Below are 24644 nucleotides of genomic sequence, written 5' to 3' on the forward strand. Positions count from 1 at the left end.
CATAATGAGTACTTTTACTTTTGGTACTTTAAGTACATTTTGATGCCAATACTTTTACTCACGTATATTTTGAATTCTGGACTTTTACTTGTAACAGAGTATTTCTATATTGCAGTATTGATTACTTTTTCCACCAATCTAAAGTATGTTCCATGTCCACTCTCGTAAACTCTCGTCTTGGCGCGTAGGTACATTATACACACTGTACTGTAGGCAGACTTAACATAGCAAAGATTGAATATGCAAGAATGTTAAAAGCTAAACACACTACGTAAACACTACGTAAACAGGCACTTTGAGGATTTATTTTACAAAGTCAAAAAGTACGGCCTCGGCGAGGCTGACATAAGTGCTGCACTGTCTCCTTCCTGGAGTATTTGATGGTTGATTAAGTAGCCTATAACATTATATTTCAACAACTCGTCCCCAGCCAGCCAGCCAGCCAGCCAGCTATTCATTCAGCCAGCAGGCGCAGTAAAGCCCTCCGGGGCGCCATACACCCTGAGACCTGAGAGGCAGAGCACCTGCCGGACTTCCACTCTACAGGTGACGCTCCTTTTGTCTTCCCTCACAACAGAAGCAACCTCAAACCCAACCTATAGTTCCCACCACACACTGTCTGCCCCTTTGCACCCACTCACAGCTGAGCAGGGAAAGCCTCCCCCGACAGACAGCCTGTGTCATGTATTAGTCATGGGAGGGGGGGGGGGGGAGGGGGGGGGGGGGGGGGGGGGCACGCGTTCGCTCGAGTGGGATGTAATATAAAGCAGCATCAAGGTGGGGTTTTACGGCTCTGAGGCTATGCATATGTCTGCATGCCCGGGGGGACACGGCGTCCACACAAAGACTGAAAATATGATATGACAGAATGGGAGGATGGGTGACTAACGTCCTGGGAGATGACTACTTAAATGACTGATATGAATCAATGCACTCAGGAGACAATAAAAGTACAGTAAATGTCTGGCTAATAGCCGGCTGCAACGGGCATATGACTTTTAAAAGGAAAAGATGAACAATGCCTGCATTATAAAAGAGGCAAGGTCGCTGCCAGGTCGGATTCCGTGAGCATCCATCCAAAGAGTGCATTAGCAATCATTCCAGTGTTTTTAGAACGGCACATAGAGGTACAACCCTCTGCTCAGTCTGCTGCATCATTATACTGTCACAGGCCAAGTACTGCCTTGAAGTGAAACGCTATTTGCATTTTAACCCAAACATAGCAAATGGACAGAGTCGAAAACACAGACCAATAAAAATGAGGTGAGCCACCAGGAAGTTTAGAATATCAAAGTGAATATCTGAAGTCAAGCCAATTTAATGATATGTATTGATGATAGGTTTTGGTTTACTTATGATCCTAAGATTACTTATTTCTTGTTATGCATTCAATGTATTATCTTGTGTTGTCCTTGCTTACTGTAAATCGCTCTGGATTAAGAGCGTCTGCTAAATGCACATTTCATATCAGGTCAACCCAATAAACGTCACATTAAAAACCAAGCAATACATTAAATACACCCACCTACACACACACACACACACACACACACACACACACACACACACACACACACACACACACACACACACACACACACACACACACACACACACACACACACACACACACACACACACACACACACACACACACACACACACACACACACACACACACACACAAAAGATTTATAGCCCCACCTATCCACAATACAAAAGATACAGGGGGCGGGGGCTCCTCTGTTTGAAGGCAATCCAACATTTTAAACATGTTGCACAAAATAATAACTAGCATTTCTTTGTCATCACCATAATGTCTTAATGTTTCAAGATTTTTCAAGGTTAAAAAAATAGCGTGAATAGCTGATCTACAAGTTCATTATGCTTATTTTCGTACGATCATACGATAAGTATATATAGGGCTTAACGAAAAAAGGTTGAGAACCACTGATTTTAGAATTTCTACGACTGACATCTTCCGACTGTCCTGATACAGTAAACAATACTGTACAGTGACGAGCAGACACTGTATCACCTCAGTCTGTCACACTGTGACAATAGACACATGTCATGTCACTGTATCACCTCAGTCTGTCAGTCTGCATGCACTCATATTCACACACGTACACATCCTGTTACAGTACGTGCAGATACCAGTTTAACCCTCGTTTGTGGGAATACCAAATGACTCGCCCTCGCGATTAAAAAAAAGGTAGTTAACAGTTAATTTAGTATTTCCCTCCCTCTCTGAAATCTGAAATTATCTTGTATACATATTTATTTTTGATTGTATAGTAGTCGATCTCTATACTCTGTAAAATGTAGAAAGAACAACATGTCACAGAGACGGTGACTGCTTAATTAAGTTAATTAAGGACCTTCTAGCAGTTAATATTCGTTTTATTAAACACATTTCTTCCATGTAGCCCATGTTGTGTAATGGCATCATCATGCTATTATGCCCGTGGATATACAGAGGAGTGAACTTAACAATGATAAATTAATATGATAATACCTTTTATATAAATCACCAACATGAGTTATGTTTGTTATTTACAGCTATGTAGAGTAGTGGGGCGAGATGGAAAAGGGGCGACCGTGTCTGTTACCGTTTGTAATAGTCTCACATTCCAACCATAGCCATGTCACATTTTACATACATACATATTTGCTCAGGCACATAAAGACATGCACGCAAAACAGCGAGTCAAACCCTCCCACCCCCTCCTCCTTTAAAAAAAAAGCCTGAGTCTGATTGTGTCAATAGAGGCAGATATGTAAGTGCAGAGCAGTGGCATTGGTGGTAATGATGCTGTCCAGTCATTAATCACGAGGCTCTAGGAAAAACAAGAGGGTTCACTCCATGGCAGAGTCAGCCCGGCCCTGGGACGGAGATTAGAAGGCCTAATGAAAGCAAAACAAAAGCTGGACATGTGAAATTTATTGGCACATTTAGAAAAGCTAACCCCCAGAAGGACACTGCCACCAATAATCATTTCAGAATCCCCAGTCAAGTGCCGTTTCCTTCGGCCAGATGCAATCTGGAGAGGGGATATTTGTGGAAGGGGCTGAGCAAACACAGATTGGCCAGTATCTCCATCTTTCCCAGCGGCTGAGGGAAGGCAGGCTCTCTGAGCCCCCACCTCCATGTCAGGAAAACGACACCTCCTGGCTGCTCCTATGCATGGGATGTATCCTATACTGTATTGTACTTTGTACTGTATACCAGGAGGCTTCAACGCCTCTCTCTCAGGCCAAGGAACACTTAGCTGACACATGTACTCAAGTAAAATGTTGAGGTATTTGTACTTTACTTGTGTATTTCCAATTTTCAATACTTTCTGAGATGCAAGGGAGTGGTCCTTACATCTCAGAGTTAAATATTGTACTTTTACTACACTAACACTACTTATTATTAGACAGCTTTAGTTACAGTACAAGTTACTTAGAAAAAAGGGAGTCCTTTGTGTCTCCATATGGAACTGCTGCTCATCATATCAGGAATGCGACAAACAAAAACTAAAAATAAGTCTCCATGGGGTGAGTAATCGATAGAAAATAAAGTCATTTTGGGGGTGAAGTATCCCTTTAACCACTTCAGCCCTATACTTCAGCAATTTGAAAATAGCAGATCTACAAGCTTACGATGTGACGCATTGTGAGCTTGTTAGATCATCTATTTTCAATTGATTTTTTTTATACACGTTTTGAAAACTTCTGAAATGGACATTCTGCATAATGAGTACTTTTACTTTTGTACTTTTTTCATGCCAATACTTTTGTGCTTTCTTTCAAGTAAATTCTGAATACAGGACCATTTCCTTATAACCGAGTATTTATACACTGCAGTATTGATAGTTTTAAGCAAAAACAAACAAACAAAAAAAGCACAAGTACATCTTCTAACTCTGCTATTTCCTAGTTTTAGTTTGCTTAAAGCGGAGTGGTACATATTATCTATCAAAGCCGTGTACAAGTTATGTTTTCACAACGATCTCTGTACTGGTTTAGAATTGAGACCCAGATGTTGATCATGGGGACATGTACAGGCTGTGTACAGTATACTGTACAGTTATTTACCCATGGCCATGACCCTGTCACAACATCTGGCAACCAACTTCTGAGTCTGCCAACCCAAGTGGGTGAGAAACAGTGCTTCAGGCATCCTTCTAATGAACTGCAGAGCATAGCAACTTTAACCACTAGAACCCCAGCCTCCATATTCCGGGGGGGCATTCACCTCAAACACTGGATCTACAAGCTCACAATACATCGCAACGTGATGTAGGTCTAATTTCAGCGCGCAAAGCAGTTATATGACAAAAGTGTAAATTGGACTTAGCCAAAGACTTGTCTCGTCGCGAATCTTTAGTCTGAACAAAACTTATTACGCTCTTTTCAGAATAAGACACACAGTGTAGTGAGTTTTATTCCAGGAAATTGGAAAATAAACATAACTGCCGTAGAGCAAGCAGAGAGGGCATTAGGATGAGATAGACATGGTGAACTCGGCCTAATGGGAAGTTGTCTAATGTGTACCACATGCATTGGGCCGCAAGGAAAGAGGAAATGCTGCTTAAAATGGCCATTGTTCTAATTCCGAGCCAATCTGGAGATAATGACAGCAGTCGTCGATAGCAGACAAGTCGATTCAAGGATACCTTCTTCTTTCTCCGTATCCTTTCCCTTTTTGAGGAGCTGCCATTATGCACGGAGGGATTAACCATTGTGACCGTGCAGATTGCATCCTTGGTATTGTGTGTGTGTTACTCTGTTTATGATTTTAATCTTTGAGAATGGCTGTGGGGAAAAAGAAGAAGATAATCAATAGGTCTAATTAATGCATGACCATAACATACAAGACAGCTGGCTGAGATAGCGGGGGTGGATTTATGTAGCCTGGCTACATTCAGTTCAATAAAGGAACGCCGGACAGTTTTAATGATGAGGCTGTGTCAACCTGTAGTACAGCCTGCACACACAAGTCATGCAATTCATAATACCTTTTATTGACTTATCAATACATGAGGATCTCTGTTTCTAGTCTAACGTGTGGATTTTCTACTGTCAATTTATTGGCCCGTCAACAATCCATGCTAATGAGTACAGTATACACTGTATTATTGTATGGTTGGGCGATATGACTTCAAATCGATATTATCATCATAATATATATATATATATTTTTTTAAACTTTTGCTTACGATTAATGAACGATTATTGAAAAAGTTTAAACAGTGGAGCAGTTCTACAAGCTCACACATACATGTAAACATCCGGCTACAGGCTAATAGTTCCCTAGTTAATGTAAATGCAAGTCTTTGGCTGATGTTCAGTTGCAAATTCCTAAGTTATTACTCTGTTGTACGATGGTGTGTCTCTCACGCTGAAAATAGCAGATCGACAAGCTCAAAACAAGTCACTTTGTGACGCGTCGATTTATTCCTATAAATCAGGGTCATAAACCCGACTCCGCTCCACTCACATACAGTACACTGAGCCCGTCTCCATGGTAACTGCTAATGAGGGATGATTCCAACTCGTGCCCTTTGCCCTTTGGTCATTTTCCTGGGGTTGGTCCTGGTTCTCTTTGTGTAAGAAATGCTACACCGCCTTCCTAAGCACACCCTTAAATTATTCACCACTTCAAAACGGGCCTTTGGGCCCCGCCAAGACTGGCCGACCTCTGACCCCGGCTATTTGGGGGCCTTCAAATTATAAATCCATACTGTCCATTCCTGTTGAATTCCTGACGAGCGGCGGGAAAACACTACGCAGCTGAAGTGAATGAGAACAAACAGGAGGCTGGCTGTGCTCCCAGAATGCAACATGGTGTCTGCAAGCCTCACTGCTCTATCACGGCTCTGGACAGGGACAATGTCTGGGAGAGGTCGCTGGGGGGTGTGTGTGTGTTGTGTGTGTGTGTGTGTGGGTGTGTGTGTGTGTGTGTGTGTGTGTGTGTGTGTGTGTGTGCGTGTGTGTACATACTGGTAGTCACATTTTTATGGCGTGGTTGGGGCTGGCAGACCAAAGAAATGGAGAGAGAGAGAGAGAGAGAGACAGAGAGAGAGAGAGAGAGAGAGAGAGAGAGAGAGAGAGAGAGACATAGAGAGAGAGAAAGGGAGATAATTTTGAAAGGTTTTTAGAAGACATCATCAAGCCACCCAGTTAAAAAATAAAAACATAACTAACAGCAACAGCAACAACACTTCAGTTGTTACTTGTTACTTATACTACAGTGCACTTGTGCCGTGGCAATACTGTAGGATGCATGCTCCGGAGGGGGGGGGGGGGGGGGGGGGGGGGGGGGTAGAGCGCGTGCGTGAGAGAGAGAAAGAGAGAGACCGAAACAGAATCGAAAAGAAAATTACATAAAACAGACATATGTCATTCGTATTCCACTCAAATTGTGGATTACAGCTTTGATTAATCACTTCTTAATCTGAGTGCTGAAATTATAACACCCAATGGTGAAATACGGTTATTCCTCAGTAGGAAAAGGACTGATTATTCCCCCACCTCCCTCATCTACTGCCCCAACCTCCCAGAGCTATTCTTTATCGCTGGAGGATTGCAACTCAATTATCTTCGCGTCGGACGATTATCCCGGGCTTAATTTAATCTTCATTACACCCCGGTCATATTTCAATTAAACATGCTATCATGGCATTAACACGTACTTACACCCGCTAACCTTACAGTTAATATTACACAGAGAAGTGCCAACGAGACGTTAACAGATGTCATAATTATGCACTTATTACACATATTTCACACTTGTCGGTGCTGGGGACCGTGCAACCCTTCCCCTCCCTTTAGTATGCCAGTGGCATTAATCTAATGGCAATATGCTTTAGTTGTGATCTATAATACCGCCGCCATCTGCTCAGGCCTCTCGTGCTTAATTGTGACACTCAGATATCAGCGGGGCCAAGTTAAGGGGGTTAATGCATTAGTAGATTACTCAGCACACTGGCTTCACCTTGCGGCCTCCTCTGTCCCTACATATAGGGGGAGGCTGATCAATGCCACCGTAGAGAGCACCTTACCGTAGCGGGTCTCTGGAACGTGGACATGGTGGTGCGGGACGGGTCACAGGTACCAGGAGTCAATGCTCTCACAGGCAGATAAAAACCTGTTGAGTTTAAAGAGAGAGACGCAGACAGAGACAGACACATACAGAGATAGACAGAGAGACAGACAGAGAGAACGAGACAGAGACACAGACAGACAGAGAGAACAAGACAGAGACACAGACAGACACATGAACATCAACATTATAATTTATTTTCACCATCCAACTGGTGGGACCACACCAGTTGGATGGAGCCACCACAGGTCAGACTCAGGATAAAGCCAGCTGTTATCAAACAAATAAGCATGCAGACAGAGTTAAGACACTGAGAGGGACTGCAGGAGCGAGAGAGAGAGAGAGGATCAAACACCTCTGGCGTTGCCTTATTGTTTGTATCATCTGTTGATTGTTATTCAAAGATGGATTACTGTCAGAAGCTGCTCTTTGCACACTTGATCTCCTCTCAGATTACCCATGTATTTCACCCCACAGGATAAGAAACTCTAATCTCTCCATAGCAGTGCATGCAAAATAATACGGATCATTGTTTCTTACACAGCCATGTACTGCGTAAATAACACAACATGGACACATAATCTCTGGTTAAGCTGGAAGAACATAGCTTATTGTGTCTTCTACTTGTGTCTTTACTAAGTGTTTACAAGTTATATGGAAGCCCCTGGCTCCAAACCAAAGTTAAAGAGCTATCTCTGCCTTTAGCAGCAATCAAGGGGAAAAGCCAGCCAAGTGTGTCTCTCTCCACATCTAACCCAGCATGATAATGCACCAGCAAGCCCCACTTGCCAGCTCAATGATTCCTGAGACACTGGCCGCGGCTGAGTTTCCTCCCGCTACGAAGGGGAGAATAGATTACCAATAGCTCGGCCGGGGGGGGAGCCAAACAAACATACAAATAAGCAGCAGTGCCTCGGACGCGCAAAGCTTTGCAATTAGAAAGAGAGGCAGAGAGCTGCTATATGTGCCCACCAGATAGGAAACGCGTGGGACGCCGACCAAAATGTATGTGTGTGTGTGTGTGGTGCAGAACTGCCAGGCAGCCGAGGAGGCGAGCGGCCCACGACCGGCGGAAGAGCCTGTGGGTCCGACAGGCTGTCTGTCAGACATGAAGGAAAACACATACCGGAGCAGAGGGAACATTAACATGAAAACCTTGAACCACTTACTGGGAGTCGGAAATGAAAAGGAGATCACAAAAAAAATGTTCTAATGAAATTATTACATAAATTGTTGTTATCCGATGAATCTGTGGATAGTAGTTGCATCGAGTATTATTATTTTTTAAAGACTAGGACGTATGATGGGAACGTCATAAAAGGGGAAATTGCGACGCCCTCGTTCTCCTGTTGCCTCCTCTAAAACATCGAGATTGAGACCCTCGGAAAACAAAGTTAACCAGCCAATAGATGCTCTGTGGCATCTTTTTTTTTTTTACAGAATCTGGGAAGTATTTGCAGTTGAGCTCACTAATCTCTGCAATCTCAAAGGGATATCCTGGCGAGAATCAACTGTAATATGAATAATATGCGTGGGAGGCCCGGGGCCGTACTTGGCTGCACCGCTCTAAGATTGTGCAGAGGAGAAAGGCTGCGGGAGGACAAGCAGACACACACGCACATGTACCAACCATCAAATGTCCCAAGTGTGTGGGAGAGATCCAAGGAGAGGGGAAAACAATATCGGTTATTTATGATTGATCTTTTCCAGAATACATTATAGCTTGAGTGAGTGAATAGTAGAGTGAATGGTAGAATGAGAATATATGAGAGAGAGAGAGAGCGAGAGAGCGAGAGAGCGAGAGCGAGAGAGCGAGAGCGAGAGCGAGAGAGAGAGAGAGAGATACAAAGAGACAGAGACAGTCAGTCAGAGACAGAGAAGCTGACGGACACAGACACAGAGAGAGGTGGTGTCGGCCACCAGAAATCTACCAGCTCACAACGACTGCAACACATTGACTGTGTGAGAAACTAAGTATATAAATAACCAGAGAGAGAGAGAGAGAGACGTTGAAGGAGGTGAAGGTCAACGCTCATTTCCACTGTTACCTTGTAGCTGAGACAGTTTTTTAGTTGAGTGGGTGTATAATGTATTTACGTGTCTGCAGGTACAGTATAATATGTGTCTATGTGTGTATGAGTGTGTATGTGTGCGTGCCGTGCATATATATGTCTACTGAATGTACCAGACGGGCCGACAATTTAACCACATAAACCCTCCTCGTGCCCCTATTCGGAGCACGCCATCACAATAATAACAATCTTTGTCTGTGTTGTCTTTGTAATGAGGGGTTTATACATGGTAGCCCTACCGTAACGTGCCTCTCTTTGTAGTCAGCCTTGCTGACAGACTGATGGTCGTCCTGCATTGACTTGATTCTCAGTCACCTGCCACTGAGTTTTTCATTACATATCGCACTAATGCACATTAAGCATCATCGACCCCGCGGGCTTTCGACCACGATGTCCAACCCCATCCACTGATGTCTTTCCCATGGATTGAAATGCAGACGTTACGTTATAGTCACTCCCATCGAAAACACCGGCCGCGCTGAGCAGCCGTCAGTGACTGAAGCTCCTGCCAGCCGTGCCCCAATAATGAACCCTCTTTCATAATCACTTAGATCTTATTCTCTCGGCCATATTGATCCAAACTGCAGGTCAACGGGGCCTGATGATAGAGAGCGCATGATAGGATGTTCATTGTTTCACTGTATGATGCAATCCGCCTGTACGGAAGCATCGCTATGTTTCTCCACTCAGTTATTCGGGTTGTTTCTTTTAATTTGTCATCCATCTATTACGTACTGTATGTGTAAATGTATAGCTACAGTAGTACAGCTCTGATGAAGGCTCATATAGCCGTTTATTGGTGTGTGCCAATAAAGAAGTGGAAATGTGAAGAAAAAAGAAACCTAGGAATTATTTTCAATTCCTATTTTTGATATGTATTTTGAATGTATACACAGAGAACATTGTTGATGCGCAACCGCTTTTTCTTATTTAGTAGGCCTACAGTATATAATATATATATATACACAGTATTATACATGCGTGTGTAATACTGTAATATATATTATATATTACAGTATTACACACGCATGTATAATACTGTGTATATTGAATGAAGTTACATGAACACATCTGAGTGTGCGTGTGTGTGTTCCCAGGGGAGGAATTGTTGAGGTGAGGAGGAGAGATGGAGGGGAGGCAATCAGGGCTTATTGTCAGTGACAGGGCAGCACCTTGATGGGCCAGGCACAGCTTTGTTTGTCACCTAACCAACCTCAATCAATCAATCATCTCCTCCTGCCCAACACCACCAATCAATCAGCTCTGTACTGCACCCAAAGCAGCACAACATCCCCCCCCCCCCCCCACACACACACACACACACACACACACACACACACACACACACACACAGCTCTGGTTTCCTCAGCTAATCACAAGTGGCCATAGGAGCACCGAAGAGGAGGCTTTTCAAAGCTCAATATTCAGTGAGAAGCTATAATGAACATCTAATATGCATTGCCTAAAACTCATTTTGGGGAGGGGGAAGGTGTATATTTTTTTATTCATATATTTTTTAGATGTCAAATGGAAGGCTTTGGGGTGGCAGGTGCACTGCAGACGCTCCTCACCTGTGCTGGACATGCTGGTGTATTAGTGATGAGATTAGCAGCGGTCACACAGTGTGCTTTTGGTGGGCAGATTATACCCTCTATGTCCATATTTCATCTTTTGACTTGTTAGGTAAATAAATGAATGCCCTACTTTAGGCTTTGTTGTATGAGAATGACATGCTAAAACTAAGCGATGCTCACAGACTGTGGCTCAGGAGGTAGAGCAGGTCGTCCAATGATCCATGGGTCAGCGGTTCGAATCCCGGCTCCTCCTGTCTACATAATAATAATAATAATAAAACTTTATTTGTATAGCACCTTTCATGACATCAAATGCAGCTCAAAGTGCTTTACAGAACAATGGAGAATAAAATAAAAGCAAAGCATAAAAGAAAAGCAAGGCAACGACATTAAAAAACAAGCAGTAATGCAATACAGTGAGGACATGAATAACAAGAAATATAAGATCACTTAAAGGCAATGTTGTAGAAGTGGGTCTTGAGCTGAGCTTTAAAAATGTCTACAGAGGCTGCCTGACGAAGGTACAGTGGGAGCTTGTTCCATGCCGATGGCCCGTAGAAGCAAAAAGCTGCTTCCCCGTATTTTTTAGTTGCCATTTTTTTAGGCAAAGCGAGCAGGCCAGCAGTGGAAGACCTTAGCGGGCGGTTTGGGACATATTTAGGCAAGCAGTCATGTAGGTAGGAAGGTGCGAGACCATTGAGGGCTTTATAGACAAGTAAAAGAATTTTAAAATCAATCCTAAAAACAACCGGAAGCCAGTGCAGTGATGCCAAAACTGGAGTAATATGTTCTCTCATCTTAGTTCTAGTTAAAACTCTGGCTGCTGCATTTTGGACAAGTTGTAATCTGTCAGTTGTTTTCTTAGGCAGTCCTGAAAAAAGTGCATTGCAGTAATCAAGCCGAGAGAAAACAAAGGCGTCGAAGTGTCCTTTGGCAAGACACTGAACCCCAAATGGCTCCCGATGTGCTGGTTGGTACCTTGCATGGCTTCCGCCGCAATCGGTGTATGAATGTATGTGTGAATGGGTGAATGTAATGCACAATCTATGTAAAGCGCCTTGGATAAAGGCACTAAATAAAAAATGCACCATTTTACCAATGCACCATTTCACAATGCTTCACACCACGGTGCATAGCTTATGAAGCAGCTGTTTGTCATTTATTAAAGATTCAAATAAAATAATTGAAAAGTGGCTGAAAGTGGAAAAATCTGTCTGTGATGTTTTATTGTGAAAAGTATTAACATGGGCTCGGGACTAAATAATGACGGCATTGAATGTAATTTTTTTATTCATTAATCTGAAAAGGAACTGTTTTAGACATGTACAAGGTTTATGCCCGACTGCATTGTTTTTTGCTGTTCGGACAAAATAAAGGTCTGCTTCTAATGTACACAATGAGCACATGGGCTCGCTGCTTCTTGTAGCATCTTACATTCATTTTTGTGGCATATTCACTCATTAGTTAACTCCTAACACATGTACTGTACGTAGCTCAGAGGCATTATTCAAACAAGGTCTATGGAAATTCTTACGGAACGGCTATAAGTCAAGGAAACATACTCTGGTATTTTCAGTTCATGTTATCACTGAAGTGTTGTCCACATCACAACAGCAACACAAATAAAACCTCCACTTTCCACTATCTTGTCACATCACGACACATTTTGAGCTTGCATAGATCTGCTATTTTTGTGTGACACTGTAGTATGATGAAGTATAGGGCATTCATTTACTAAAACAAGTAAAGCTTTGGCGGTTTCTGTCCGACCAGTTGCATGATACAGTAAAGCACATCACGACGTGACACGCTGTGACGAAGTGTGATGTGGACAATGTTTGCAAACGATTATGCAAAATAATTGCGATGGTCTCAAAAAAAGTGTGATTGGGTGATTGTGTCACAATTGTGACTGAGTATAAGTGAGGCTTTACATTGCACACGGCTGTAGTGTGTATAGATGGAAGGTGTGTTTGAAGCCACCAGGAGCGTTTCCCTCCCAGAGCCACAACTGGAGCTGATGTTTCTAGACTGCAGCCCTCCCTATAGGAGGGCTTTGACTGAGTGGATCAATGGCTCTCGCTCTCTTGTCACCATTCATTTGGACTGAAAGAGTGCTGGCTCCAGTCTGTGTCTGTCTGTCTGTCTGCTGCTGGCCCTCGCTTCACCTGGGCCCCCACTACTCTCTCTCTCTCTCTCTCAAAACACTCCCCCCTCCATCTCTCGTTCTGTCTCTCTCTTGCTCCCTCACTGTCCTTCTCTGCCCCCCCCCTGTTCACTCCCTACCTCTGTGTCTATTCCCCTCCCCCTGTCTCTATCTCACACACACACACACACCTGCAGTAGGCGCCTGTGAAGCAGTTAGATGCTGATGCCACACACACACACACACACACACACACACACACACACACACACACACACACACACACACACACACACACACACACACACACACACACACACACACACACACACACACACACACACACACACACACACACTCCCCTCTTTCTCATACACTCACCCTCATCTATTTGTGTCCATATCCATCTGTCTCTCCGGGAATCTGTTTCTCCATCTTCTGTGGGTCTCTCTCCATGAACCCCCCCCCCCCCCCCCCCCCCCACCCCCCCCACCCCCCCTCTCTCTCTCTCTCCAGTCTGGACTACCTCAGTGTCTGCTCTGCTGAGTGCAGTCAGGCCAGGAGCTTGGCAGATCATCAGCTGTAGGCCATTGTCACATCAGCTAAGCCAAATAGCCCTTGGACCTGACATGAAGCAAAGCATGACGATTATTAAGACATTATTTATATACTGTATACACGTACACACAGACAAACACACACTAAGTAGGCCTACTAAAGGCGCTTGTCGTGAAGCGGCTGAATACCAGTTTGAATTTTGCCAATAAACCTGATTTCCAGTGGGTGCTGAATAATGAAAGTGTATTATAACTATATACAGTGCAGTGTGCGTGAGTGTGCACACGCGTGATGAAGAGGCTGAGAGAACCCTAAAACAAATTACACCCAGTTCCTCCGTACTTTACTTTTCAGTGAACATGTTTCCTGATTAGTCATGATTTGGTATATTCATTGATGTCCTGAATAAACTCTACATTAGAACTAAAGGACATGCCTGGACCCTCTGTTTCTTATAACCTGCCTGGTATATATATACCCACCTATTATCAACACTCAATAGACTAATGTGTAGTCTATTGAGTAGTGTGTGCGCGCGTTATATATATATATATATATATATATACATACAGATATATACAGTATTTTATATATATATATATATATATATATATCTCACCATTAAATTCTCTCAAATTCAATGATGAAGAGGCTGAAAGAACCCTAAAACAAATTACACATAGTTAGGAATACAAAATGAAGTTGGGCACTTCTGCGATCTGAGGCCAAAGCCAACTCCCAGAGCTTTTTTACTGCAACATTAAAACTGTTTACTATTCAGGAACAACAAGCGCCCCTAAATATCCCCCCACAAGTTATTGTGCCCTTGTGCTACGGCAACATATTGCACTGTATGTAAAAAAATGAACAAACATCGGCTGGGCGTCAGCCATCGACGAGGAGGCTTGTTTTATCGCCTGTACTTTATTACAGTTTGCCATCTGCACCGAGGTATGTTAATAGCTAGCTGCGACTATTTACACATATGAAAAAGCACATCCATCTGCCATGTTCCGCCGAGCTCGCATGAATCAATACCACCTCCCCTTCCTCCACCTCCTCCACCTCCCCACAACTGCTGTTTATTCACAAGGTGACAGGCAGTGCCAAAGCCTGGTGACACCTGCACCTTACATCCTGCAGTCTGACATACGTGTTGTGCACACTTTTCACCTCGCCATATTGTGAACCCCCGGCCCTAACCCCCCTCGGCCGTCGCCATGCTCGTCACTGAAGGTTAGCGTGTGTAACACGCTTCGGGCTCGGAGAGATTTGCATTTGCCACTTTAAGGGATTAATATTAGTGAGTGTGTGTGTGAGCGTGTGTGTGTGTGTGTGTATGCGTGTGAGACTATGGATATACTAATCAGTCAAAAAGGGATTATGAGGGCTAATTGGTTATAGTCATTTAGGCTAATGCCATGTGTCAGAACCAGGATAAACAACTGACCAGGTATAGTATAGGTGTCCCTTTGACTAAAGATTCTGACCAGGAACAAGTGTGCCACCATCGGGCAACAGAATTACGTATATAACTACTATAGTACAGAACCAACTGTATTCTTACGTTGGGATGGAGAACAGCCTGGTGGTGGGGAAAGGAAATATATAAATAAATAAGATGCTTTTAACGGCAATAGTAATGGCATAATTTATGGTTATGCATAATGCGTTATGCCCTACATCAAATCACAGCTTCTTTGGGGGGAGGGGTGGGAATATCTGATGAATAATACCTATAAACTAAATATGGCTATACTGAACCTCAGGAATAAATCCTGATTATACTGTGTGCATAGAAAATATGACCAACGCATTCAGCAGCGTGCTGGAGCCTATAGCGTCTGGCCTTAAGTGTTGGGGTAAATCACCCTGGGTGAGAAGAATGGTTGTATGAGCCCAAGTCTTCTGTCAACAATAGCAATAATCTCACTAATCGTCAGCTCCTCTGTATACGGCAAACAAAAACAACCTCACGGCAAGCTAGTAAACAGGCATGCTTGGAAAATGCTCTGTATCTATTCTGCGGATACACTACGTACATACTACCTAAGCAAAGCATTGTTTGTTTGTTTGAATCCAATGCCTAATTATAGTGTTATGCCTGCGCACAGGTGTCGCATGCATGCAGCAAATAGATGATCTGCAAGTTGTGAGCTTCTAATTCCCGGCTTGCGACAGCGGCACGCAACTATGTATGATTCAAGCTTGTTTCATATCAGAATAACACAGAGTAGGGAGTTATTGGATATACGCTATAGGTGCGTTTTAAATACAGATGAAGAACACTGTGTTACTGTATGTCTGAGGCATTAATCCCCACCTGACACTAATACTTGATGTATGATTGACCCTGAGCAGGACACTACAGCACATTACAATCTGGGCCATATGGCAAGACGTTAGTCCTTCGCCCCTATAATCTCCCTGGCAATGGCTTTTTTTTCCTTTTTTGCAGATTTCTTTGCACAATAATTGCATGACGGTATTAACGCATTGGGACTGATTTAGACGGCCACTGTGTCACGTCACCTCGCTAGAGGAGGAGGAGGAGGAGGGGCTTTCACATATAAGAGGAGGAGGGGGGGCTTTCACATATAAGAGGAGGAGGAGGGGCTTTCACATATAAGAGGAGGAGGAGGGGCTTTCACATATAAGAGGAGGAGGAGGGGCTTTCACATATAAGAGGAGGAGGAGGGGCTTTCACATATAAGAGGAGGAGGAGGGGCTTTCACATATAAGAGGAGGAGGAGGGGCTTTCACATATAAGAGGAGGAGGAGGGGCTTTCACATATAAGAGGAGGGGCTTTCACATATAAGAGGAGGAGGGGCTTTCACATATAAGAGGAGGAGGAGGGGCTTTCACATATAAGAGGAGGAGGGGCTTTCACATATAAGAGGAGGAGGGGCTTTCACATATAAGAGGAGGAGGAGGGGCTTTCACATATAAGAGGAGGAGGAGGGGCTTTCACATATAAGAGAAGGGGGAGGGGCTTTCACATATAAGAGGAGGAGGAGGGGCTTTCACATATAAGAGGAGGAGGGGCTTTCACATATAAGAGGAGGAGGAGGGGCTTTCACATATAAGAGGAGGAGGGGCTTTCACATATAAGAGGAGGAGGAGGGGCTTTCACATATAAGAGGAGGAGGAGGGGCTTTCACATATAAGAGGAGGAGGAGGGGCTTTCACATATAAGAGGAGGAGGAGGGGCTTTCACATATAAGAGGAGGAGGAGGGGCTTTCACATATAAGAGGAGGAGGAGGGGCTTTCACATATAAGAGGAGGAGGAGGGGCTTTCACATATAAGAGAAGGGGGAGGGGCTTTCACATGTACAGAAACATAATCTGCAATCAAGTCAAGCAACACGACAACGGCCTGCAGGAAACAGGGCTTGGTTTCCCCCCCCCCCCCCCCCCCCCCCCCATCGTTTGTCAGTTTTCCATTCCAGATGCATTTACTGTAGTTGTCACTATTGTCAGATCAAGATTGATCATTTGGTTGTATTTCTATTTGATTCTATTAACAGAAAAGTGATTTTTACTACAGATGTGTTTAGTCTTATTGTGGGTGGCTTATTAAGACTGCCTTGGTGTATAAGCCTAATTCATTCCACTGTAAATTCTATATAATAGGATGAGAGCTTGCACAAACTCAATGTAATGAATACATATACATCCATACATGTAGGCAGCACTCCCACATAACCCACCCGATCCACTGAGAATCCCATGACAGCCGGCTTCACACAATCCAGATAAACAAACCCCTGAAAACAAGTGCACTGAACACAGAGCCAGCTGACTGCTTCCACAGCTCCTGTAAACCTGCATGCTTTAGCAACACTAACCCTGCCACTGCAAACACCCTCCTGCACCACACACACACACACACACACACACACACACACACACACACACACACACACACACACACACACACACACACACACACACACACACACACACACACACACACACACACACACACACACACACACACACACACACACACACACACACACACACACACACACACACACACACACACACACACACACACACCTCAAAACCCAGGTCTGACTGCTGCGGTGGAGAACGCCCCTCTCCAGCCTTGGCGAGTAATGAACAAATTCACTGCGCATTACTCTGGACTTGATCTCTGGCAAAATAGTGCTGGAACAAACAATTTGGTTTGTCAACACCTTTCTCTGGACTCCTCCATCAACGTCAGGGGTCCAAATTTAAACAGCAAAGTGCATTTGACTGCAGGACCCTGGGCTGATTAGACTTCCCAGATCAGCCAATTGCTCCAGACAGGACGGCAGCCCTGATTGCTAACCCGGCTTGAAAATAGTCTCGGCCGGCCCCGAGATTAGCATGAATATTTTGATATAGATCGATAAGCAATCTCCACCTCCATAAGAAATGCCAGCAGCCTTCATTTGGCTGATCAAAGGCGCATCAGCCAGCTGGGCGACAGCTGGCTATTGTTTTTCAGCCATAGGGCCGTGCTCTGTTGCGGGGGGGGTGGTGGTGGTGGGGGGGGGGGGGATTCCATAGGAAGGGCATCTGCGGCCCCGCTCTCCTCTTCCACAACCTAATCGTGGAAACAATCACTGCTTCACAGGATCCCATCTCCCAGGGATGGATCGACTCAAATGAGGGAAGCGGAGGACCTCGACCACAAGGGGACAGAGTTCATTAACCGCCGAGGTCCCTCGTACCGCTTGGCTGCCACCAGGCGCTGACCCGGAAGTAAAGGCCAGGTCAGCTATCTGTCGGTTTGCTTTCCCCGTAGCTAAACGCATTTCATTGACTTTGACATGAAAGTGACGGCGGCTGGTCACATATTATGCTTCCATCGAGGCAAAAGTGAGAGTCATGCAACTCTTTGTGAAACCTTCTCACCTTCATTGCTAGGTGAAGAGTGGACATTCAGTAGGATTCCATGCAGAGCAGATGAGCCACCTAAATCCACATAAAACCTTAATGCCATTAATATCTGGATTATCTGGCTGGCATATAGCGAAAGAGACAAAGTTGCATGCCTTTTTCTTTATTTGTCATCTGAAAACTGCACGTATTTCACATCAGCCCAACCATGTTTTTTAGACCAATATCTGTGTTTACCCTAGAGTTTATTTAACGGGATGGGGATGGATAGACCACTCCCTTCGTAATCCCCCCCCCCCCCCACACACACACACACCAGCCCTAAACTCCCCTGATTTCCAGGCACCCATAAAAGGGTGCAGGTGTGACCTGGGCATTTAGCAGTTAACTAGCAGGGAGTGAGACCACACGCCACTGGGTCGGGGGGGCTCCCGCATTATGAGACGGGATGGAGGAGGGAAAAAAACCCAATAGAGGGAATAGTGCAGCAATTGTAAATTGCAGGTCTAATTCATTAGGAAGTGACACTTCATTCCAGGGGGGCCTGAGCAGGCCGATTAAAAAAAGTGGTAATCAGGATTAATTAGGGGAATATATATGTGAGGATTAGCAGGACCAACCCGTACATGGCCCAGTGGCCACTATTCCCTTCCCTATGTGCTTGTGTTCATCTCCCTTCCTCTACACAATAAATGCCTCAGTGTACATTTAACTCCTAAGTGTAAAAAAAGACCCAAAATGGCTTCCTTTTTCTTTCGGGTTAAATGAACACTGAGGATTTTGGGGTCCAATTCTGATCCCATATTTGGAGAGTCCTAGACCACTGATTACTGCCATATATATATATGAAGCTGCCCTACCATTCTTAGACAGCCGTCCCACTGAAACATCCTGTCCTTCTGTTCTATACTCAGCATACTGTACTCCTTGGCCTCCCCTCTGGCCACCAGTGTTCAGCTCAGTGCTTCTCAAACATGTTTGGCTCAGATCCCCCCTGTAAATAACTTTTTCCATCCACGGCACTCCTGGATGACATTGTTACACCTAAGATACGGGTCATGAGGAAAACTTGAGACTATCAGTTTCCATTAGGGATTTAGGACAGATTGAAAATATGTTATACTTGGCGTTTAAAGGGACACTTCACCCATTTTGCAAAAAAGATAGATCTTAATGACGTTTAGAAGATGTAGAACATGCACTTTCCTTTATCTTTATGTGTGTCTTTATGTGTGTAATATGTGGTTTTAGATATTTTTGATTTTTAGCAGTGAGCCCAGTGTCTCTGATGTCATGGACACTGGGCTCACTTCGTTCCTGGACTACAATTCCCATAATGCTTTGGTGCACTGCTCTTCCTTGTGAATAGGGGGAGGGCTGTCTTACTGAGAAAACATAATGTCCATGAAGTAAGTGAGCCCAGTGTCAGAGACACTGGGCTCACTGCTAAAATCTAAAATATATAAATGCACATATTACACACATAAAAGACCTGCAAGAAAGTGTTCTAAATCTTCTAAACGTCATTGACATGTATGTCAAAAAGGGTGAAACCCCAGCATTATTATTATTACTACTACCAACTACCAAGATATGGCTACAATGCAGACATATCTTAGTTGCTCATGGTCATAGTTATTTTTCTTGACCATGGATGTTAAATAATTATGTAATTTAGATAGCATGCATTTAAACACATGCTAGGCTAATTGTTTACCTGGTGTAACCTAGTTTCTTGAGGTACTACAATGTCTCTCTAGATATATATGCGGTTTGTTTATTGTGTATTGTAAGTCGCTCTGGACAAGTGTCTGCTAAATGCCTATATTGTAATTTTTAAATGTAATTGTATTGTATATACAGATATACAAAATGAATTGAAATGAATGTTGTTGTTGTTGTTATTATAAAGGTACTGCATGTTTACTCCATTGTGGTGACAGTAGCCAATGATGGAATAAGTACTAAAATGTTTTACTTACTTAAGTAAAAGTATCAATATCCTATTATAGAAAACATCCATTACCAGTTCAGTATGGTCAATGTTTGTTTTATATTCTATTATCAATTAAAATCTACAAAGCAAGTTCAAATAATTGCAACGGAGGAAGAAAAAACCATATTTACCTCTGACATGTAGTGGAGTAGAAGTAAAAGTATTGAAAATTGGAAATACTCCAATAAAGTGAAAATACCTCAAAATGTCACTTAAGTACAATACTTGAGTAAATGCACTTTGTTACACCACTGCCGGTAGGCGGTAGCCACTCTCCAGAGAGGATCTGTTTGGAAATAGTGTAGTCGTTATTTTCAGACAATCTGGTGCTGATTTGTGAGTCTTGTGTGATTTTTTTTATTTTAAGAGAATATAATATGCTGTAATGGCTACTGCTGTAATGAAGGATAATAATGATAGTTATAAACTCTTTTTTTTTTTTTTTTATATATATAGCACTTTTGGAAACAGTGTTAAGAGCCACTTTGCATAAAACAAAACAATAAAAAAATAAGATAACCAACACAATGGCATAAGTCAAATCAGCGTAACGGATGAACGGAATATGCAAATACAAGTGGGCTGCATAATGAGGTCTCGTGTAGTGGAGGAAGCAGTGGTGGTAAAAGTACGTTTACGTGAATTAAAGTGTTAATACTGCAATGTAGGCCCAGGCCGTAGCGTAACGGTCTGGGCACCGGACTGGTGATCCAGTCGCAGTGTGCCGCGGGTTCGACTCCCGGACCCGACACGGCCTTTACTGCATGTCATCCCCCCATCTCTCTCCCGTTTCCTGTCAGCCTACTGTCTGTCCCTTCAAAAATCAATAAAAAGGCGTAAGCCGCAAAAAAAAAAAAAAATCAAAAAAAAAAAAAAAATACTGCAATGTAGAAATACTCACTGTTGTAAAAGTCCGGCGTTCAAGATTCACTTGAGTAAAAGTACACCCTACCCTAGGGTAGTTACAGTATACCGTCACAAAAAGCATGCAGTAATTCTGGTCTCTAAACTTCTACAGTAGGGCGTTAGGTAAGTATTGGTATGAAAAAGTACCAAAAGTAAAGTATGCAGATGTCGCATTCACAAGTTTTCAAATGTATAAAAAATTCTGAGCTTGCAGATGTATAGGCTGTAGTGGTTAATGTATGTTTTGTAATAATAATCAAAATCTATAAAGTAACTATAACTAAAGTTTTCAAATAATTGTTGTGGAGTAAAAGTATAATATTTGCCTCTGAGAGTAGAAGTGAAAGGTACTGAAAATTGGAAATGCACCTCTAAATTTGACTTAAGTTGAGTAAATTGTTACTTCACACCACTGGGAAGAAGCGAGTGCATGGGTGGAGGATTGGGCGAATTACTTTCTTTTTTTCTTTTACCATGACTTATTATGTTATGTTATGTAACCATGTGTTAACAACTAAGCTGTTTTGTAACTGTGAAGATGATCAAATAAACTGAACTAAACTGCATGGATGTCATCACACGTTTCATTCGGGCCTTCTATGGGCCAGATTTATTACCCAAATCTCCCCAAGCTGCCCTGCTTATCACCAGTGTTTATGTTATTACTTCAACATGTTTCAGTTAACCTAACCTTGAAACACAGTTCAAGTGTGAGGATGGGCCCGTTTTGCTTGCGGTGGAGCACCCAGCATTGACGTTTGTGGATGACGCATGCACTGATCCCTGGTACGGGTATCAGGCCAAATCTTTCATCGCCTGCCTGTCTCCTCCTCTCAAGCGAGGTTGGCTCGGGATAGCCTTCAATGTATATTGACATTTGACATTGTGTCTTAATTCTATCTGACTTTGTTTCCCTCGTTTCCTTCTATAAATCTTTATCCTTATGACTCTATTCTTGGAAACTGGAACCGCTGGAAGCTTGTGCAAAAACAATTATTTCAACCACTCTTTTACACCTGTGCATGTTACAATAAAAGTGAAGTTGAATTGAAGTTGAAATAGTAAAGAGTCAAAGCTTTAGTTTAGAGCCTTCATTATGAGAAAACAATACAACAGGTTTCTGTGTTGTTCGGGGGGAGAAATCTATGCTCCAGAGAATCAGACAAGGAGAAAATACTAAAGACTACCTCACACCAAGAAACGCAATGAAAGGAAGGGACGTGAGGTCAAGTGACTGGATGTCGGGGATGCGCCATGACACTCATGGGTGGTTTGATGATACATGGTAGTGGATGAAGCCGGAAATGAGTTTGTCTCCTTAAATATGAGAGAAAATGAGGTTGGCGACATAAATAGCCCATATATGCCCATATACAGATAACATCAGGGATGTCCATATATGGGCATAAAAGGGACATGGACAGACAGATATAGAGAGCTCCATATATGGAGTATCTGTGTGTTGTTGCGACCGAACGTCGTGATTACTATGATTGCCAATCCATCACACCCTGTGTATCCTGTGACATCATAGAGACCCTTAGATCTCCATATATGGATCTGACCTTGTGACATCAGGTGACATCATGGAGACCCATAGATCTCTATAGTTGTCAGTCCATCACTGAATGACCTCATCAAACCCTGGATAGCCATAAATGGAGAAGACTGGATCATCATCTGCATATATGGAGCCAGCCTGCAAATGTACATCTGACCTCACCGACACCAGATTAATCGTTTAAGCTGTGCTTCTCAACTGTGCCATATTAAGAACATCTGTTGTTTCAGGTCTGAAAACGTCAATTAAAAAGGGAAAACAGTCCATATATGGACATCCACAGACTATCCCCTAATATAATCCCTGTTATGCCCATATATGGAGATCCCTGATGTTATATAAGTGGTTTCGTCTGCAGAATTACAATTCATTTTGATGTCGGGCCGTGTCTGAACCATATAGGCGTAGTGTTCATTTGACTGAAACAGGCAAATCGGAGGTGTTCCCCAATCAAGTCATGGTTTCCATCATCAACACAGTGGACACCCTCCATGAGGACATGATCCACGATGCTCAGATGGACTACTATGGAACCAGACTGGCCACCTGTTCCTCTGACCACACTGTGAAGATCTTTAATGTCAGGAACGGAGGGCAGATTCTGGTGGCGGACCTTCGAGGCCACGAGGGTCCCGTGTGGCAGGTGGCATGGTCCCATCCCGCGTATGGCAGCCTCCTGGCATCCTGTTCCTACGATCGCAAAGTCATCGTTTGGAAAGAAGGAGAAAACGGAATGTGGGTCAAGATGTACGAACACACAGGACATGAGTCATCAGTGAACTCTGTGTGTTGGGCTCCCCACGACATTGGTCTGATCCTGGCCTGTGGAAGCTCCGATGGTGGCATTTCCCTGCTGACATTCTCTGGAGACCGGCTGTCGGACGTCAGGAAGATCGGCGGCGCACACGCGTCTGGTTGTAACACGGTGAGCTGGGCTCCGGCGGTGGTCCCGGGCAGCCTGATCTCTCAGCCAATGGCGGCACATGAACCCAACCATGTCAAACGCTTCGTCTCTGGCGGCTGTGACAACCTGCTCAAACTATGGAAGGAGGGGGAGGATGGCCAATGGCGCGAGGACCAAACGCTGGATGCTCACAGCGATTGGGTAAGAGACGTTGCCTGGGCTCCGTCCATCGGTCTGCCCGGTAGCACCATCGCCAGCTGCTCACAGGATGGTCGGGTGTTTATCTCGACGTGTGACGACCTGGCGGGGAGCTCCTGGACAGCCAAGCTGCTCCATAAATTCGGTTATGTGGTGTGGCATGTGAGCTGGTCCGTCACTGGTCACATCCTGGCTGTCTCTGGAGGAGAGGACCAGGTGACTCTGTGGAAGCAGTCCATGGATGGACAGTGGGCGTGTGTCAGCGACGTCAACAAGGGTCAAGGAGCTATTCCCAGTTCCACTGCAGTGGTTGAAGGTCTATCTGAACAAGGCTGACGGACAGCCGAGTGGATGTGGACTTCCCCCACATATACATACGATGGATGTTCACAATTTATTTGTTTATTTGGAATGAATCCCCATTAGCTGCCGTCTGAAACTAGTCTTCCTGGGGTTCAAATTGTCAAAGATTGTAGCCACCCTAACCCTGGACTTTCAGATGCTGCCACATGCAAACCTTGAACCATAACATTCACTTACATCTACAGTGGCCCTGTGAAATGTTGCACTGCACAGAACATCTGAACAGATTATGGACAAAATAAGGACTAAGTATAGTGAGCCAGAAAATAGCAGCCAGGAGAATGAGACTAGCAGGACACTGCCAAAGACACCGAGAGCTGCCAGCCAGCAAACTAGTGCTGTGGGATCCAACACACGGGCACCGGTCACAAGGACGTC

The 24644-nt window shown here is 43.9% G+C and overlaps 2 protein-coding genes across 2 annotated transcripts in view; one reads left to right on the forward strand and one right to left on the reverse strand.

Annotated features, from left to right (window-relative positions):
- The window catches only part of LOC310877183 (uncharacterized protein), a gene marked incomplete at its 5' end in the record, with an annotated part of 120706 nt that extends 109957 nt beyond the window's left edge, over nt 1-10749 (reverse strand). Inside the window, 2 exons of the mRNA XM_083790943.1 lie at nt 7053-7138; nt 10737-10749. Of these exons, the coding sequence (XP_083647069.1) occupies nt 7053-7138; nt 10737-10749 (99 nt within the window). The remainder of the gene's footprint in view (nt 1-7052; nt 7139-10736) is intronic.
- A 12509-nt stretch (nt 10750-23258) lies between these two features.
- Nucleotides 23259-24239, forward strand: LOC310877189 (protein SEC13 homolog; the record flags this gene model as incomplete). Its single annotated transcript, XM_083790953.1, has 1 exon — nt 23259-24239. One exon carries the CDS (start codon nt 23259-23261, stop codon nt 24237-24239), a length of 981 nt encoding a protein of 326 aa, XP_083647079.1.
- Between the last annotated feature and the right edge of the window lie 405 nt (nt 24240-24644).

Source organism: Protomyctophum parallelum (genome assembly GCF_964188405.1).
Source record: "Protomyctophum parallelum genome assembly, chromosome: 2".
Classification (NCBI taxonomy): Eukaryota; Metazoa; Chordata; class Actinopteri; order Myctophiformes; family Myctophidae; genus Protomyctophum; species Protomyctophum parallelum.